This window comes from Danio aesculapii, chromosome 23, assembly GCF_903798145.1.
Source record: "Danio aesculapii chromosome 23, fDanAes4.1, whole genome shotgun sequence".
Lineage (NCBI taxonomy): Eukaryota > Metazoa > Chordata > Actinopteri > Cypriniformes > Danionidae > Danio > Danio aesculapii.
In genome coordinates this window covers 25,070,121-25,090,636 of record NC_079457.1, presented here as the reverse complement: position 1 = coordinate 25,090,636, position 20,516 = coordinate 25,070,121, and the positions used below count along the sequence as shown (strand labels likewise).

At 36.0% G+C, this 20,516-nt stretch overlaps 1 protein-coding gene across 2 annotated transcripts in view; it reads right to left on the bottom strand.

Annotated features, from left to right (window-relative positions):
- noc2l (NOC2-like nucleolar associated transcriptional repressor) overlaps positions 1-20,516 on the bottom strand; it is a 49,435-nt gene that overhangs the window by 17,040 nt on the left and 11,879 nt on the right. For both annotated transcript variants that reach the window (XM_056449587.1, XM_056449588.1), the window contains exons 13-15: positions 15,577-15,690; positions 10,001-10,102; positions 6,240-6,383 (exon numbers count right to left, since the gene is read on the bottom strand). In XM_056449587.1, the coding sequence (XP_056305562.1) occupies positions 6,240-6,383; positions 10,001-10,102; positions 15,577-15,690 (360 nt within the window). The remainder of the gene's footprint in view (positions 1-6,239; positions 6,384-10,000; positions 10,103-15,576; positions 15,691-20,516) is intronic.

The window sequence follows — 20,516 nt, the reverse complement described above, 5'->3', positions numbered from 1 at the left end:
GATGTGTACATGAGCGGCAAAGATGTGCTGCCTGGCAAACTAAGGGCTTCATCCTTTCGAAGCATCTGTTTAACAACTGCTGTGAACATTATGGAAGCAAATCCTGATTGGTTCACTGTGTGCATTATGGTGCTTGGATGGTGCTCAGGCTAAAATGAACTGCAAAAATTCCAGAAAGCAATACTAGTATACAAGTTCCCAAAGCATTGATCCTGGAAACCTAAGTGTATCTATAGCTAAAAACTAATACAAAGTAACATAAGAGCACAAAATTAATAATAAAAAGTTATTAAAAATGATAACTGAAAATAAAAACCTATAATGGTACAGATATATTTAGCATTTGTATGAATAGTGGCATTGTGTGGCAGCATTAGATCTGCTGGAGGCACTGGTACGACCCGTAGAGACATATATTTGTTTGTTGGACTGATCTGCGGAGCATGCGGCTTTGTGCAGCTGTGCTGGCGGCAGTGCTGGGTGAGAAGTTTGCCATGCCACCCTCGTTACTAAAGGACATCGTTCCTGCTGGCCATACCCCGGCGACAGACGCGCCACGGCGTGGTGCCATGCTGTCTGCATGCTCTGCCCTACTGCATCCCTCCCTACGGCTCAACATTACACAGAGGAGAGAGACAGACCCTTCCACCCCTCTTTCATTTCAGCTTTAAACGGCCTTAAATATTTATCAGAAGCACGAGTCGGGCCAGAGACAGCAAGGGGCAGGGAGGAGAGATGAACGGGCGGTGCGTCGGCAGGGGTGACAAATGAGAGCGGAGATAGAGATGAATGGAGCCGAGATCTTGCCCCAGAGAGGAAGCAACTTCTCACCTTCTCTCACAACCTTCACCCCTGCCGTCCCCTTATTTTTTCCCTCCACACCAGCTTTGTCATAATCTTCGCTGGCAGTACCAGGGTTTTTATTGAAATGAAAACTTGCATTAAAAACAAATAAAGAAAATAACTATAATAAATCAGTGTATCATAAATGCACAAAACAATACATTTAATTCAATTGATCTTTATTTCTATAGCGCTTTTACAATGTAGACTGTGCTAAAGCAGCTTAACATAGAAGTGGCTAGTACTTTGAAATTGCGTCAGTCCAGTTTTCATAGTTGAAGTTCAGTTTAGTTCATAAAAACAAAACCTAGACAGAAAAATCATATATAGAAATTTCAGGAAGTTGCTAACGAGATATTGTCCTTTGCCCATTTAAAGTTAAATTAAATCTAGGGCGTCACGGGGGGCAAGTGGGTAGCACAATTGCCTCACACCAAAAAGGTCACTGGTTTGAGCCCCCGCTGGGTCAGTTGGCATTTCTGTGTGGCGTTTACATGTTTTTCCCATGTTCGCGCTATAGGTGAATTGGGTAAACTAAATTGTTTTTAGTGTACGTGTGCAAATGAGAGTGTATGGGTGTTTTCCAGTGATGGGCTCCAGCTGGAAGGGTATACACTGCGTAAAACCTACGCTGGATAAGTTGGCGGTTTATTCCGCTGTGGCGACCACTGATTAATAAAGGGACTAAGCCAAAAAGAAAATGAATGATTGAATAAATAAGTCTAATAAAAATTTGACAAACATAAAAAATATTTTTGCCATTTTATTATTATAGAATTTTTGAAAATTTTCCTAAAAGAAAATACAAAAACACACACTAAAATGACAAATAATGAAAAACTACAATAGTTACTAAGCATTTTAATGTAAAAATCAAACCAAACAGAATGTATAACATTTTAAAGTTCATTTTTACTATATGTGCGTTTAGCAGCCCTCAAATCTAAAATGGATGGCAACAATACTATATAAAATGAATATTACTATATTTTAACGTACAATTCTCAAAATTAATAAATCATTAACCTCTTAAAGTCAAGTGCTATTTTGGGCTTTCCACCTGGATTTTGCCTATCCAAATTCAAAAGCTTCCCAAAATCCACATGCAGAGGTGTAAATGCAAATGTTTGGTATCATTTTAAAGAAAACCCTTTGAATTTTCCTAAAACACTGTTGAAAGTGATTAAAATAATTGTATATATTGTCTGTGTTACAATAAACCCCTCCAAAAAAAGAGACTTTTTTTGTAAACTCAAATTTGAAAGTGTACACTTTAGGTTCTGTGTGGTCTAGGTTGCTGTAATTAATTTAGGTGGTTCCTCCACATGTCAGTAATTATAGGAAAAAAAGAAAAATGGCTCTATTATAATCTATGCAAAAGTTATTCTATTCCAACTGATGAGAGAACTGAACCACTTATGTGGGTAATGGGTCAGTACGGACATTTCAAATTTAAAGAATGCAGAAGTAAATTGTGTCACAGACCGGGTACTGGGTAAGGAGAGTTTTTAACTATAGTAGACAACATCAAAAATGATTTTAAAATGGTCCCAAGACAAGAATGGGTGTTGATTAATAGATTTAGGACAACTTTAATGAAAGGTTTTGATCCACTCCAAATGGTGACTGCTGCATGACTTTTGCCTTAATAAACTCCTAAATTGCTGCCTATTAGTCAAGTTAGTAATTATGTTTAGGTAGAATTAAGGATGTAGAATAAAATCATAGCAGAATGTGCTTTATAAGAACTAATAAACAACCAAAATCCTCATAATAAGCAGCCAACAAGTCACTAGTTAATCATGATAAAAGGTACTTAAATGAAAGTGTTACCAAAATGAATAAGAACACATTCATTGAAATGAATTAGCCCCTCATTTATTGAAATGTCATTATATATATTCACACAATTAATATACTATAACATGAAAATTCTATTATTATATATGACACTAATAAAACAAATTTACTTAAAAGTTGACTAAATTAAAAAAGATAAAGAAAATATATTATATATACACAGCATCAAAACTAAGAAGTAAAATAAACTAGAAATAAAAATAATATTATTTAAAAAAATACAATAATCCTGGTCAGCGCAAAATCTGCTTCAGTCTGCAACAGGATTGATGTTACCACAGGCCCGCAGACGGAGCACTTAACGTCTGCTCGTCCTCCACAGAGTCTCTCGCTGAGAGAAATGGCATTAGAAAGCTTTCCGCTCCATTACTTTCATCTGCTCTCATATCCGCCACCGACTCAGCGTCAGGCTACGGTCGTAATAGTATTCCGTGCCACGGTGGCCGTGTGTGTGTCTGTCTGAGGACCTGTGACTGCACTTCCTGACCTGCAGGTGGTGTGGTCAACCAGGCCGCAGGCCAACCGCCACATGCTGTTTTCAACTGGCCACAGCAACACACACTCAGATGTGTTCACACATAAACACACAGGGCTCTGAACACGCAAACACAGACCAAGTCTGTGGGTGACCAGCAGTCACCTGCGAGGGGACGGAAGTCAGGCTGGTGTTTGAGGTGGGTGGAAAAAGAAGGAACTGCAGGGATAACGGTCTGCTTTTACAGCTAAAATAAACATCTGACTGCCGTGTCTGGTCCTAAAGCTCACCACTCTCTAAGTAACAAGTGCTGTTATGGCACAGTGCAATTGGAAAAACTCTGGAGGAATGGAGAAGAATAATACATCCTCGAGTTGAAGGAATTGGTCAAAACAAATAGATAAAAATGATAAAAGTTACTCAGTTAACGTATATAAAAAACACAAATATACATGCACTATAACAGCTACAGTCGGCAATACTAATAACTCTAATTGCTGATTTAATGGGGTTCTTGACTATGGTTTCACTTATTTGAACTATTTAGTGAGTTATGTTTCGATTTGATCATGATATACAAAGTTATGACACTCCTATGACTTCTCAATGAAAAGAGAGATTTTTTTTAACAGATTTTAAGATAGCTTTTTAAATTCTATAATTAAAATCAAACATGATATAATGCCTAATAAAAAATGCAAAGTATTTTTTGTTGTAATTTTTACAAAAAAAAAACAAAAAAACAAAACTGAAATTATAACTTAAAACAATGTATTTATAAAAGCTAGAACGGTTTCAAAGATGGTAAAGCAAAAATCAAACAAAGGATTATAACAATAAAGTTCATTTTTAGCAACAGTTGTCAAATAGATGACAAAAATGTTTAAAGTTAAATATTTTTATTCTATGAAATGAATTATATTATATTTATTCTACAACTTCGATTTTAAAAACTAAAATTAAAATGAAATAAAGTCTAATTAAAAATCTACAACCATAAAAAATATTTTTGTTATTAGGGCTATACAACAAATGTCTAGTCGGGACTACAACATGAATTGTCCTCGGTTTGTGTATACTTTTTGGACAATGCGCACAAGGTAGTCAGTGAATAAGAATAGTCTGAACCAACTAACCAATCTGATCACGTTAAAATATGTGCATACTGTAGTTATGTGATTTAAGAAGCTGAACAAACAACCCTTTCAAAGACACATGTAGTTAAAGGGCTAGTTCAGCCATTTACTGTTAATTTACTCACTCTGCAAACAGGTTGTAGGTACCTCTGCATATCATCTTGAGTGTGTTCACGGGTTCAGAGGGTAAGCTTCCGGTTACATCATGACTCAAATTTGTACTGACACTTCTTGTTTGCAACTATTTGCTGATAAACCGCAGCATAGACAATAAACACAACTAACATTCCGATGACCCAAGCACATGCATCCTCCATCTCTCATCTAAAAAAACAGCTCATGGGCAAGTTTGCACATTTTCCATACATAAACATATGTTGTGAAGATATTCCGAACTGTTTGCAGAGGCTGTGGATTAAAGTTGAAAATTTTTGAAAACACCAGATTTCAAATATGATCAGCTGAAAATGTTATTTTAATAAAAAAAATTTTTAATGAAAGAGAACAGATGAAAAGTCTATGCTGCACTCCCACAGCATTTAGCGCATTGGTTTTAGTCTCCCTCCAACCGCAGTCACTGCGTGGTTTGAAGCAGCTTTCACACTGGACATGTAAAGCACTGCACTATGAAACCCATTCATTTCGATGGTTTGTGCCACACAAGAGCAGTTTGTTGCTGTGCTGACCAAAGCATAATAGCAGTAAAGCGCACCCCTGGCTAACTTGCACATGCGCCACAGTCAAAGATCTGCTATGTGGATATTCTGCTCATGTACACGTAATCTTATCAATGCATGAACCTAACATGCTCAATGCAAAAAAAAATAAGTCGGCTCAAATAACCAGCCAGCAGCTTACTACTGTGCTGTCATGGCTATGCTGTTAAAATGACAACTCGTTCACTGTCCATAAATTGTTGTTATTTTACTGGTTTGTAAATAAGTACAATTCAAGTTGAGTTAAATTGAAAAACTCTTACAAAATTAATTAATTAATTAATTAACTTATTTAATAATAAAAGAAAATAATTGGGTGTAACTGACACTGAAGTCGAAACATACAATGGTTTTGGGGTCATGGTTTGATATGGGTATAGTACAACAGGAATGAGAAACAAATCCTAGAAACAAAAGCACAAAAACAATGATAATAAAAAAATAACTTTATAATTAGGAGACTGTGTATTATACTTTCAAAGGTTAAGCTCAGACCTCTCCTAAAAACACTGAAAAACAATAATTATGTATTAAATTTAAGATTCTGTAAGCTTCAAAATCTTTTAATAAAAATGCAAACACTGTCCATCCATAACAGCAGGTGAAGTAGACAGCTCCTGTTCAGTCTTTTGTGTGTATATAGAAAGGACCCATACTGATCTTATGTTGGCATGACAATGGCATCAAGGCAGAACCATTTCTGATTGCTGCATCTTGCAATATCAGACGCAAAAACAGGTAATTTGTGAATGAGTCTTAAGGTGTAGCACTGCTCAACTCCAGTGATTGGCACATCTGGACTGACTTTATTTGTTGTCAAAGTGCATGAATCGAACTGTGGCCACTGTACCATTTTCGGGACTAAAACATTTACATGTATACAAATGCATTACACCCCTAATAAATAATTATCACAAAGCATTTTTGGTTGCAATTTTTGAACAAGTGCATCCAGAACTTTTGGTTTTAGGGCAGAAATTTCGATTCAGTGCATCCCTAATAATAATTTGCTCCATTAATAAAACTCTATTTCTAACTCTATTCGACAAACGTCACCTACATTTTCAATGGTCTGAAAAGTAATTTTTTTTGTGTGCCCTTTTTAATATTAGCCTACATTTATCTGAAAGACTAAGAGCTGAAACCATAGATGATTTGTCATACAGACTTCTCTGTCCATTGCTAATACACACAATCTTGTGTACTCACCACAGCTGTGACATTAGCCACGCCAAAAGCAGCTTTCTGCCTTCGGCCTGTGATGTGGCTGCAGTTCTCCTGTATCTTCTCCAGCAGCTGCCGCATCTGCTTGCAATAATTGGCCACTTTGCATTCCTTCAAGAACGCTTTCAGCTGAGGAGACCAACAAAAGAGAACATGCATGAAGAGAAAGAGCAAATAAATGAAACGGCACTAAAAACTGTGAATTTAAAATCACATGCTGAAAGAATTCCTAACTATCCTAAAAAGAGAAACTTTACCAGTAGCTTTAAAGCAGGAATTCACCCAAAAATTAACATTTACTTAGTATTTACTTACCCTCAAGTGGCTCCAAACCGTTATGAGTTTCTTTTTTCAGCTGAACACAAAAGATATTTTGAAGAAAGCTGAAAACCTGTAACCATCAACTTCAATAGTACAAAAAATAATAATAATAAATACTATAGAAGTCAATGGTTACAGGTTTCCAGATTTCTTTAAGGTATAATGTTTTTAGACTCAGAAGAAAGAAACTAATACAGGCTTGAAACAAATAATGGGTGAATACATGATAACAGATTCTTCAATTTCGGTGAACTATCCCTTTAATAGCTCACTAAACACATTTAATATGTCAATGTTTTTTTTGCTTAAATCTGCTATTTTAAATTCGGCCAATATAAAAAAATGGGAGTGGATATTATAAATAAACCTGACTGGGCCAAAGGAATAAATATTCAAAACCGGATTTTTAAACAGCAGTGAGGAGAGCTCGGTTTTGGCCAGAACAGAGGATGTGGCCAGAGTGTCTGTGTGAGAGAGAGGGCTGAAAGAAGTGATGGTGAAAGAAGCTGGCTTTTATCCTACAGCCTGTGTGTTAGTGTGAACACTGCGGTGTATGCGTTTGAGTTGCTACAGGAAGCATGAGGATGTGTATGATGGGGTGAGAGGACTAAAAGAAGCTGGACTACGGCTTGTGAATGGGGTTTTGTATGTGATGAGGACTGTTTGGGCAGCTCAATCACTGCCCTCCCCACACCTCTCAAAAGCCGCTGTCACATTGGAGGTTAGGGCTGGGAGGGGAAGAAAATCTGATGCATTACATTTCATTCTCTAATGTTTCGGAATCGATTCTCAAAAGTTAAAAAATAGATTCACAAGATTCTCAAAAGTCTCAAAAGAACAAATTAGGTCTGGACGGTGCAGGCATGTGTGGGAACAAGCTCTAACAAGAAAAATAATAAGAAATTCATTCAAAACACAAAAGTGAAACCTTGTCATCACAGACGTAGTGCAAAAACTCGTCCGGTGTGCCAGTGGTTTATTAGTCACTAAAAGAGGTGGACAGGGCGACATTAACTTCATGCATGGACACTGACTACAACCCAATCACGTCACTATTATGGCACACTCCATTTTGAGTGAAGTGTCACGGTTTGTGTTCTGTAAAGATAGATTGTGAATGAAAGTGAAATAGCCTACTGTAAAGTGTTACACTTAAGCTTGTTAATGCTTTAAGTCGAATACTATCTTGCAAAATAACTAGTAAAATATTATTTCCTGTCATCATGGCAAAGACAAAAAAAGTTGTTGTTAGAAATTAGATATTAAAACTATAGTTTGAAATGTGTTTAAAAATATTCTCTCTGTAAAACAGCACTTGAATGAATTATAATTTCACAAGGCCACATATGTACATATTTTTTTTCCTTAAAATGTTAAATGTTAATGTTATAAACAAAACTAATTGTAATGCGCTCTCTTTTTTGGAATTTGACAGTTTTTTCTTAATAATTGCTTTGTACTATACAGTATTGTAATACAGAAAACCTAATCATTAAAAAGAGCTTAGAAACTGTAATTCTGGTTAAATGTTAATTTGGAAAGAGGTAAATGTACAGCAGAATAAAATTGAAAAATGTAGGCTAAGAATCGTTTTGGAATTGGATTGTGACCGCCAGAATTGGCATCAAAATCGGACTTTAGACAGTGTAAAACAGATATGAAAAAGCCCTGAAACTATGCAGATTGCAGAACAAACCTAAAAAAAGTGAATACTGACAGAATCAGGTGTTACTGATGTGTTTAATATTTCATATATAGAAAGAGAAATCATTTGCTTAGTCATCCATGCTACTGTTCATTGGTAATGGAGTGGATGCCTGTATGGGAGGTTACAAAGTTTGACCATATAATGTTAAATACCTTAATTTCATTGGCTGTTAGGCTTAATGATAGAATTGATCCAGAAAATACTGATTCATTTTTAAATTTATATAAAATTTGACTAAAACAATGAGCAATTCTATTTAAATCTTTGAGCTACAAATAAAAATAAATAAATAAGAAGGTCTAATGTTTTTAAACGGACAACATAAATGAGAGTGAAGTATTATTAACCTGACATGTGTAATAATTCGCAAAATCTAGTGTTAAAAGGTAATGTATTACACTGGATCACGCCTGAGCATGATCCCAGTGAGGGTATGGGACTAATAATGAGCTAATAACGAATGACTTCACCAGAGTAATGCTGATAATAAACAACAGAAAGAGAATTAAATGAAGCTGCTTCCTTTCAATTCCAACACACACTCAACCAAGACTGTTTTATTTCATTTCTATGAAGTTATGTCTTTAGGGCATGACTTGATGAATTCAGTTACTTTGTAAGTTTTTTTCCCCAATCTCTACGTGCCAAGCTAAAATGACTAAATTACTTATTATTACACAACATTTGTGTGATGCAAAAACTGTTTCTAACTGTGGCAAAAAGTGCATATCAGGAAGTAATCAATGGGTTTTACATATGTGACATGCACCACAGACTAAAAACATCCAACAGTTGTGCTTGAGGCATTCAGTGCAAGCGAAAATATGTTCACCAATCTACTTAATCAACTTTACACTTCAAAACCCCTAAAAATGACTGTGATTGGTTGCTTTACATGTCATTGGCCAACTAAGGCTGTGATGGAGTCCAGACCTTCAGCCTTAAATTCAGGCTTTGCAGGACCAAACACACTCTAGCATACTTGATTTAAACCCAACAGTGAAAATGTGGTTAGTAAGAATATGGACCAAGTTGCCACAATAGAAAACACAAAGTCCAGATAAATGCAAAAGTCGAGCCAATAAATAAAACAGTTGTGCACACTCCAATATGTTTACCCTATAATGGCCTGTCAGTAGGCCTGTTACAATATAAATTTTTGTTGTAGGATATATGGCACCAAAATATATTGCGACAAACAATATTATTGTCATTTTTAGATCATTTTATGCCACTTATTATATAATGCCAGAATGATAATATAATATTAATCACAATGCAAGTACACATTCAAACACATATTTCATTTAATTATAGTCATTTTAACAAATTAATTATTAGTCTTTGGAATCAGAATGTGACAACGCATTTCCTAAATAAATAATAATAAATGTTAACAAAAATGTGCAAGGTAAAAAGTGAGACTGTGATTTAGTATATAGTAAATATATATAGTGTTTAAAGTAAATACTATAGTGTTTTTTTTTAACCATACTGACACTGACACCTTCAATAGAGATATAGATGTTGCACAATCAGCTAAAAAGTTGCTAGAATTGTTTTTATGTATGGGTGATATATTGCATCACGACAAATGATTGAGGTCATGTCCACATGTTGTGCGATAAGTCAATTTATTGATTTTTGTGACGGGCCTACCTGTTGGGGGTAAATGTTAGAAAGTTATGTGAAAATGGCCAAAGAGAGTAAACAGTACCTGTATGATGGTGGGCAGAGCTAGCTCAGGGAAGCCAATGCTGCAGGCCTGTGTGTGGAAACACTCCAGAATGAGGTCATACAACTGCTCCACTAGACCATCCTGAAACAGAAAATCAAAAAACATTCACAACTCATCACTCAAGCCAGAAACACTAAGAAATAAATATATGGACTCTCTAGTTGTATCTGGATCATATAGCTTAGATATGCATTTGTGGACAGTGTTGCCAGATGTAGCTGACTGATTCCAGCCTAAAAACTCTCTGAAAACCGCCAAAATGCAAAAAGACCCGCCCAGTCATCTGGAAGTCACAGTATATGGGGGGTGGGGGGGTTGTGACGGTCGCCAGAATCATGCTCGGTGGGGGGAGGGGGGTTGTGACGGTCGCCATAATCACGCTCAGTGGGGGGAGCCCTATGATCCAGGGGGCGGGCGTTGCATTGCAAAAACCGCCCAAATTTTCACTAACTGCCTATGTCCTTTTTAAAACCGCCCAATATGGCAACACTGTGTGTGGATGTTAAGGCAACTTGAAAGGGATATTTCGCCTAAAAACTTAAATACACTCGCTTTTTATTTATTTGAACACATAAGAAGAAATTTTGAAGAAAGCTGAAACCTTGTAACTATTGACTTCCATAGTAGGAAAAACTAATCATATTAAAGTCAATGGTTACAGGTTTCCAGCTTTCTTCAAACTTTTTTTGTGTGTGTGTTTAACAGAAGAAACTCAAAAGCTTGAAACAAGTCAAAGTTGAATAAATGACAATTTTCATTTTGGGTGAAGAATCCCTTTAATATAATGACTTTAGCTGAGGCGCTTATCAAAATAGTCTCATTTGGACTCCATTTTTTGCAATGTATGAATGCTTGACAGTGGAACATGCATATTTTACAGCATTAACAAAGGACAATGAGTTCAGCTTACATAAAACTTGATAAAGCTTTTATAAACTAGATTTATTTATTTTCCTTTCATTTCACTGCCATGCATCTGATTGTTAAACAAAAGCGTTTGTTTAATGTAAACCAATTCTGGTAGTTTAGCATCTGCAAAAAAGAAAAGTTTACACCATAATATACATTAGCTATAATCTCATGTGCAGCAATGCTTACAATGCAATGCAAATACTTCCTGTAGTCTGACTTAGGTATTCTACCAATACACAAAATCTATCTTGGGTAGCTAAGACCACTGCGTTCAAATGTTTGCAGACATATTTATTTCAGGCCATACACAGCATTATTTTTAATTGTAGGTTTATATAGACATGCTTCAGAAGGATCTTTGAGCTTGTTGACATTTGTTAGGTGCTGAGAGCATTGTATTTTAGGACTGCTGAGTTTTAGTCAAGCTAAACATAAAAAAGAGACTTTTGTTACACAGGGCAGCAATTAGAGTTGTATTAACTAACATACCACTAAGGCAGGAGTGCCCAAACTTTTTCATGTAAAGGAGCCGTGGGCCTAAGGAAAATATATCAAATGATATTACATTAAAGTTGCCATGGTTAATTTCCTAGTTTATTTTATCATTTTTAAAAATAAATAGAAAACATTACTTTAAATCGTATTAACTAATGCAATAGAACTTTTAGAATTATAATTTTTGCAATAAAAACAACAGTGAACAGTGGAGTTTAATGCTGAATACACTACTCAAGCAGAATCTGTTTCATCTCTTGATTTGCTCACCAAAGTCTCTGCATTGTCCTTTATCCATCAGGTGACAGTATGAACATTTAAACTAAATCTGATTAATTTACAATATATAATTGAAATACTTAATTTCAGTTAGCTTTTAACAATAAAAAAACAAACAAAAGGTTACATTAGATTTGAAATTATCTATAAACTATGCCCATCATTCTTCCTCTCTTCTGAGATGGGATTGCGGGCCAAATCAAAGGTAACCATGGGCCAACTTTGACCCGCAAGTCCTAGTTTGGGCATCTCCTTGACCAGTTTGAGATTTTTCTGGGCTTTTTGAGCACAAAAGAAGATATTTTGAAAAATGTTGTAAACTTATAATCAATGACTTCCATAGTATTTGTTTTTCCTACTATGAAGTTTAATTATTACAGGTTTGCAAATTTTTTTAAATGTAAATTTTTTTTCTTGTCATTTTTGCATTAAATAAAAAATGTGCCATGTTTCAGATGTTCATATAATTTTTTTTACTTTCATTTGTTTTTTGAAAAATATAATTGTTGTAATATTTGTTATTCTGACAACTATCATTTCTACAAAAAAATAAATGAAAAAAGAGACACTAAAATGACAATTTTTTTTAAATATAAAAGGTCTGATAACATTTTTTTATATTTATAGAATAATAAAGAAAAGAAAAAAGTGCCAGTAGCATCAGCAATGTCCATTGCACATGACACCTGTTTCAGAGGATGTTATATACATGGAAAAACTTTTCAGTCAGGCAGTTTTCCCAACACAGAATTGGCAGCTCTTCCCCCCAAAGCGTATATTCACATCTCTACTCAACACCTGGCATACAAGCATTCACAATAATCCTGACCCGGTTTAAGGAAGGGATCGGATCTAAATCCTTTGCCCTACCTAAAATTCACAGCCGCAGCCTTCGCAAACACATTCCTCCACAATGGAAATGGGAAAACCCTGCTCGTAACTGCCCTTACTAGTTGGGAAATATTTAAGATTTAGTCAGTCAGACAGAGATCCCAGACAGCAAGGGTGGAGCGGCGTCTCGGGGGGCCTGTGGCTGCGGTGTCTTGGCCTGGGTGAATGTACTGGAAAAGCCTCCCCGTGCCAACCAGGAGAGCAGGATAATCCCCGCAGCTTGTGTGGCAATCCTCTTGGCAGCGGCACGGCGCACGGCGCTTTAGCCTGTGTAGCAGCGTGTTCAGGCTTTCATCTCCTAACCTCAATCCAGTTACAGCCAGTCAGCATGAAGACATGACAGGTTCCTGGCCCAGGAGGAGGGGCCATCTTTATCTAGTCCATCTCACTCATTTAAGCGATTGTCCTTTGTTTCAGTTTTAATAGAGCTTGTGCATGTTATTCAGGATTTTCATTGCTGGCCAAGTGATTGGATTAGGAAATTGCATTTACATTTAGCAGTGGTGTATTACATGAGCAAACGCAACGCAATTTATAATGTTGCTAAATTTTTCTAATAATTAAAAAAAAAATTATGAACTCTATTCATTAAAGAACACTGAAATATATCATGGTCTTTATAATAATAATAAGCAGAATGTCAGAATGATCTCTGAAGGATCATGCATATTATCACTACAGTTTAGTACTGTTAAAGTCCCTGTGAACCGGAAGCTGCGATCGTTATTCTTTTCGCAATGTGACGCAGTTCCTAGAGAAACAGATTTTTAAATGAGCAAACAGTGGGCGTGGCTTGTTTTTACTACCGTGGGCTGAATGGATGTAGTAAAGTAGGCATTTCATTCAGAAAGATTGAGAAAGGCATTTTAGAAGAGTTATTACAACCTAACAGACTCCTCCTGCTCACCATTCCTGTTTGTTGTCACCCATTACCTCAAAATCACAATTTGTCACAAAATCTAACAAATTAACTAAAAACAAACAGGAAGTGCATTTTTAGATTTCAATTAAAGATTAAAAGGGCAAAGTTTATTTTTCTTAATGGCACACACAGATAAATAGTTCACCACAAAACTAGCAATGTGAGCTAACAAAGTAATCTGGTTAGTTTTGATTTCTTGGGGACTTTAATGCTAATATTTAAACATTTAAATTTCACTTACTTAAAAGGCCTGTTCGCATTAACCAACATTGAAAATGTATTAAAGTAAAGACAATGTAGTAATGTGCTCAAACAGAATAATAATAATATTAATTCACTCTGGCTTCAAACACTTCACATTACACTTTAACACTAACTTTTCTATTTTTTCTTTTTAAATTTGACCTTTTAGCAATAAGACACTCCATTTTCTAATTTTGTGTACTACATTTATAGCCAATAGATGACAAGCTAAAAACCACTAGCTGAAAAAGGCATAATAGCCAAATGCTAAAGTTTCTGGTCTACCAGTATGTGAAAAAGGAGACCAGAGGCAGACTATTTTGAATGGATGTCTATGGAGGAGGGGTGTCACTACACTAAATAAAGAGATGTTTTGAAAAATTAACTGTTAACATTTAAGTAAATAAAAAGCCTGTTTGCTAAGCTTCAACATGTTTTACACTAAACAACACGTTCATGGTAAATCATATGTATATTTTACCCTAATAAAAAAGTAATTTTTTAAAGAAAAGCGTCAGGTCTCTCTGAACTGTGAATGCTGGCCACTGATGCTAATGCTGTTAAAAGATTGGCTGAGGTGCCTCGTAGAATCCCTGTAAGCCATCACACTTTCTGAAATACTGAGCAATACACATTTTCATTTCTATAAAGTTAGAAAAACTGCTGACTACATTAGACCACAGGGACTTGTTTTCTATTAAATGTTGTTCTTTTGTTACTGTTGTCTTCTTTTGTAAGTTGCTTTGAAAAAAAAGCATCTGTCAAATGATAAAATGTACATCACATTCATTAACAATAATTAATAAACATACAGCCAGCACTTCAATGATAACTAATGATAATTCCATTAAATTATATGTACTAAGGGCGCACTCTAACTAGGCACGGTTGCCATGAACCGTACCGAAGCGCGCCTGACCCCCTTCCCTCTCCCCCTTGGCCTGCACTCACACTGCATTTACCTTCCAAGCCGACGCGCTTACTTCATTGTTGATGCGACTGTTCAGTTTAAGAGGAAGAGAAGCGCTCTCGCTCAGCACAGTGGACATAGCTTTAGTTATTTCGTTTTGCATTATTTTTAGTCATTTGGGTAGCAGTGACATGAAATATATTTTGCTGAACAGATCCACAACTTTTGACACTCATAAATTATCACAAGAGTCATCGTGCTGCAGATATTAGGAGCATTACTGAAGGTGTACCTGACGTGCAGAGAGGGGTTAGCATGTTTAATAAACTATGCCAGTTTGTGTTAATTGATAAGTAAGAATGATTAATAAATCTATATGAAACACTCCCTTAAAAGTGTGGTTGTCTTCAGTTTCACGCTTATGCCATGCCAAAGCCCAACTGAACCGTGCTCTGGTAAACCTCTTCCCACCAGGCCAGGGCCGGTCAACTGAACAGCACCTGGGCCCAATTCAGAGCACTTACACTTGTCAAACAAACCAGCAATTGCACCCAGGCATGGTTTGGATAGCCTAGTGTGAGTACGCCCTAAATCTAATACACAAAATAATTTGTTAGTGCTAAAATTACCAACAAGGATTAATAAATTCTTTAGTAGTTTTTATATTAACTAAACTAGTTCATGAATGTTAACAAATAAAACCAATAATTCATTAATTCTCTAGTAAACTCCTATAAAAGAACTAAATCTATATCTCACAAAATGCTATTTTATACCTTCAGAAGGCTGAAGGAACACAGTTTAAAAACATTATTAGAAAATGACATGCTAGCATACATGCATGCTCACAAACTGGAAGAAAATGGAGAAGTGATGAAGGCCTGTATGTACAGGATATGTCACCTTATAAGCCTTTTCTTGGAGATTGAATTTGCTGAGTTTGAGGATCACTGCAAAATTGATGGGCTTTACACTCATGCGGCCTGGTTTCTTATTGAAGTCTTCCTGCTGGAGGATCTGAGGGCCAGAGTGAACAAACAGATACATCAGAGCATTACATCACAGACAAACGTGCACAGAAACACACAAAGAAGACTACAGCAGTAGCCCACTGATTATTCACACAAACAAACACAAGAACATGACTCAAGGGCTTATAGTAGCTGAAGGTATAAAATCAAACTCAGGTAGATACACAAGTGTTGGAGAAGGTGCCATGAAATAAACCGCTGCTTTCTGAGAAGCAGTTTAGTTGAAGTAGTAAAGCGCTTTTGCTACTACTTTGAGGCTAACCATCACATGCAAACGTTTTTTTTTTTTTATTATTAACTGATCTAGAGAAGAATTCAGAAGGTAAAAGCATTTGATGTTTTTATATGATGCATTTGTGTTTTTATAACCAGCTAACAATGCCTTAAAGGTGGAGCTATTATGCCCCTTTTTGCAAGCTATAAAGTAAGTTTCTGATGTACTTAGAGTTTATGTGTAAAGTTTCAGTTCAAAACACTCCACAAATGGACCTCTGTGAAACTGCCCCTTATAGGCTTTGATCCGAATTGTGCCGTTTTGGTATCTGTCACTTTAAATTAAAATCAGATTGTGCTCTTTTCAAAAGAGGGTGGACCTATAAACGTTTATGCACCACCATAGCAGCAGATTCAAAACAGTACTAACGTTATCTGCGTGAAAAACTAAAAATGTCAAAAGTAGCTCAGGGACATCTAATAATTTATAATCCTCTTAAACTATAAAAATTATCTTCAGCAGGTCAAAACTGTAATGGTGAACAACTTCTCACTCAGGCCTGTCTATTTTAATGAGGGAGATATTGTCACTAATGGATGGGGCTTTCACCCTCTAATGACGTACAAAGAGAGTTGAAGTGTTTCTGCAGACTTAAAATAAATAATAAAAAAATAATAATAATAAAAATAAAAAAAATAAAATAAAAAAAGAGCGTGATCATAAAAAATAGAATTAATAAACCTTTACCATTAGAGACTGGCTATATTCACACAATACTGCCTCACAACTGTTTAAACCTCCTATAAAAGTGATTTTTGCAAAATAGTTGCATAAGTTGCACTAAATAAAACCAGGTGCAACCTAATTTCTATTTATCAAAAACAGCAGTGATAAAAATCAACATTTATTATCAATGTTTAAATGTTTCAATCCTGCCACATCAAAAAAATATATGATTTTAATCGGCACAACTGTTATCAACACTGATAATAAGAAAATGTATTGTGAAAACTAAATAGTATTCCAGAATGATTTTTTTTATTTTGTGACACTTAAGACTAGATTAATTATTCTGGATAACCCACATAGAGTGACAGCAGATCAATAAACAAATATTGCAGCTGTTGAACAACATAATGTACTTTTGAAGTTTTTTATAGTCGAGAATGTAGTTTGGTAGTGTTTCTGGTAGTATTTGCTTAGCTCTGGCTTTTTCTGGGTTAATTATTGTGATCTCCCGATTACAACAGAGAAATACTGGGAAATGTCTCTAGACTGATGGCATTTCATGCCGTTCAGCCTCATAATGTTAAAATGTTAGCAAAATCACCTGTTTTGTCATCACTTTAGATATTACGCAAGAGAATCATTTGAATACTAGCTCTAAAGTGATGTTGGTGAGTTAGCAACAGTTTCTGCTGTTCTGACATCAGCCGCAGATGTAAATGAATGGCGGAAGACAGCAGTTCCTCATACAAAAGGATTTTTAGACTCTCCGTGCTTTATTTTCTTTTTTATATACAGGATTATGCCGTCGAACTGTTGTATTAACACAATATCGCACTGCTACTCATGTGATATTGCTCATGTATATCATATAAATGCAACCTTGGTATTCATAAAAAAAACTCAAACCTTTGAATAATACATAAACATTTCGAATTAAAAATTTATCCAAATTCTGTTATATTTCATTACTTTAAGTTGCATATAAAACTATAAAGGCATTCCCAAAAAACAAGCTGGATTTAAATGATTATACAGTTTGAAGTCAGAATTATTAGCCCCCCAGTTTATTTTTTTTCCTTAATTTCTGTTTATTGGAGAGAAGATTTTTCTCAACACATTTACAAACATAATAGTTTTAATTACTCATTTCCAATAACTGATTTATTTTATCTTTGCAATGATGACAGTAAATAATATTTTATTAGATATTTTTCAAGACACTTCTATACAGCTTAAAGTGACAATTAAAAGCTTAACTAGGTTAATTAGGTTAACTATGCAGGTTGGAGTAATTAGGCAAGTTATTGTATAATGATGGTTTGTTCTGTAGACTATCGAAAAAAATATATAGCTTAAAGGGGCTCATAATATTGACCTTAAAAGGGTTTTTAAAAAATTAAAACATGCTTTGATTCTAGCCGAAATAAAACAAATAAGACTTTCTTCGGACGAAAAAATATTATAAGACATACTGTGAAAATTTCCTTGCTCTGTTAAACATAATTTGGGAAAAATTAAAAGAATTTAAAAAAAAGTAAAAGGGGGCTAATAATTCTGACTTCAACTGTACGTAATATAAACCAACTACAATTCACAAGTTTTCCACAAAAGAAAAGTGTAAGCAAACGTTTGGCCAGTGTACTTTTGGTCATGACCTTTCCCATCATTCTTTCACTTTTCTACATTTGAAGTGAAAAGTGCTTGACGATGTCATCTATAATAAACGATGTATGTGTGTGCGCTCGCTCATGGACGGCTGGTCTATACAAACAACGGATGTGGTGTCGGCCTGCGGGACACAGGAGGAAGTGGTGGCGCATGGTCCCAACCTGATACGCTCAGGGTCTACTGCAACAGGAAGCTCGAAATCATAGAGCTCAGATAAAGAAAAAGAGGGGAGAAAAAAAGCAGCGGGAAAACAAAAAAATTAAGAGAGATACCCAACTCAACTTCACTGCAGCACCCCTATTTTTTTATAACACAAGTGCGAAAACAGGAAGTGCAACTGCATCACAAATAAACACAGGGAGCAAGAAGGAGGTCGGGGGGAGTCGCCACACTGACTGACAGAGGATGTGGTCTGCGCAACACGTTTCAGAGCTGACTGAAAACCACAGACTTGAGCGCACACACGCATATGGACACACACGTACGCTCTTTCCCCCCCAGGCTTTATCGCAGTATGGTCAGGACGGGTGGAAGATCAAGCCAAGCAGTGACCACCCCCCCGTCCCCCATCCCTCCCTTCCGCTGGTCTCGGCTGCTGTCGTCTCCACGCTTCTATTCTCATAGCAGCTGTCACCGCAGGGGCCCACGCCAGCCACACACAAACACACACGTTTTGTCACCCGCCTCACACTGTGGAAAATGTTGACAGTTTGTGACCTCTACTTCTCCCAAAAACGAAGCGCTCGCATACATTAGGATGCGCGTTCATGCAGTGAGCGTGCTCTGATCTCTGCTGCCTTTCATCTTGCAGGCTTTAATTCAAAGGTTGTTGACCGTTTAGGTTATCTCGTCTCATCTTACTCTTCGGTTTTTAACTTTCCAATAGTCTGTGGGCTTTTTTTGAACGACTAATCTTGTATAATTAGGGCCTACCAAACACTAGCGAGATGCAATTTCAGGTGCTGTTACATCAGGTGTTATTAAGATGCATTTCGGTTTAAATGAGTTTCTTTTGTCCACTTTCGACCACTTACTGATGAGGAACTGTTTGTGTGCACGTCTTTTGATCTAATATTGAGAAATAAGCTTACCTATTTTACATAATGTACACTAAGTACTAGCAGTTTAGTGAGTAAGTAGTTTAGTGAGTTTACAGCTAAAAATACTGAGTAAAGTGAGAAAGTCAGTTACTTCATAAACTGTCATTTAATTATATTTAATTGATTTCCTTTCCTTTATTTCGGATGGGTTCTTCATGCAGCATTTTTAGAATACAGTGTTAACTTTTCAATACAATATTGACAACATTTAAACATACAATTTTGAACATAAAATATCAATTAAGAGATTAGAGAGTCGCTGGTCTAATGCATTCACCCACAGGGTCTACACTACAAAAGCTATATGATCAAATGCATTTTTGACCACCTCTGGATGTGGTTGAGAGTGGACAAGCTTTTAAACATTTCAGACGCTGTATACATCTCTATTTAGCAGTCAAATTGTGATCATATCGCCGAAATTGTAACTTAAAACCAGGTGTAAACAGCACTGTAGGAATCATAGGATTTCTGTTTTCTGTTAGCAACACCGCGGTGCACATTCGTTCATTTATTCTATCATTTTCTTTTCGACTTATCCAGCATATGTTTTACGCAGTGGATGCCCTTCCAGCTACAACCAATCACAGGGAAACACCCATACACACACATACACCACCAACAATTCAGCTTACCCAATTCACCTACAGCGCATGTCTTTGGACTTGTAGGGGAAACCCATGCAAACACAGGGAGAACATAAAAAAAAACTACACACAGAAATGCCAACTGACCCAGCCGAGGCTCGAATCAGTGATCTGCTTGCTGTGAGGCAACCAGCTGAGTACATTTCGAAGTTATTTTAAGTTGTCGGTAACACACTTTGACCAGTTGTTTTGCATGACAGTAATTCAAGTCTCCTAGATATAATCCAACAGAAGACAACACAGCGCAAATATCATAGAGTAAACAAAAGCTGAACAAATTAAGCAATTTTTTTTTTTTACAAAATTACACTTAATATTTTCGATTTTTTTTTTGTTCGTCATATTGGTTTACTGTTCATGCAACAATGCTACCCATGATGCTAAGCATAGTGCAGATGAAAATGCAAATATGTGCTTCTTGCTTTCCTCTCAATACAAACACAAAAATAATGAC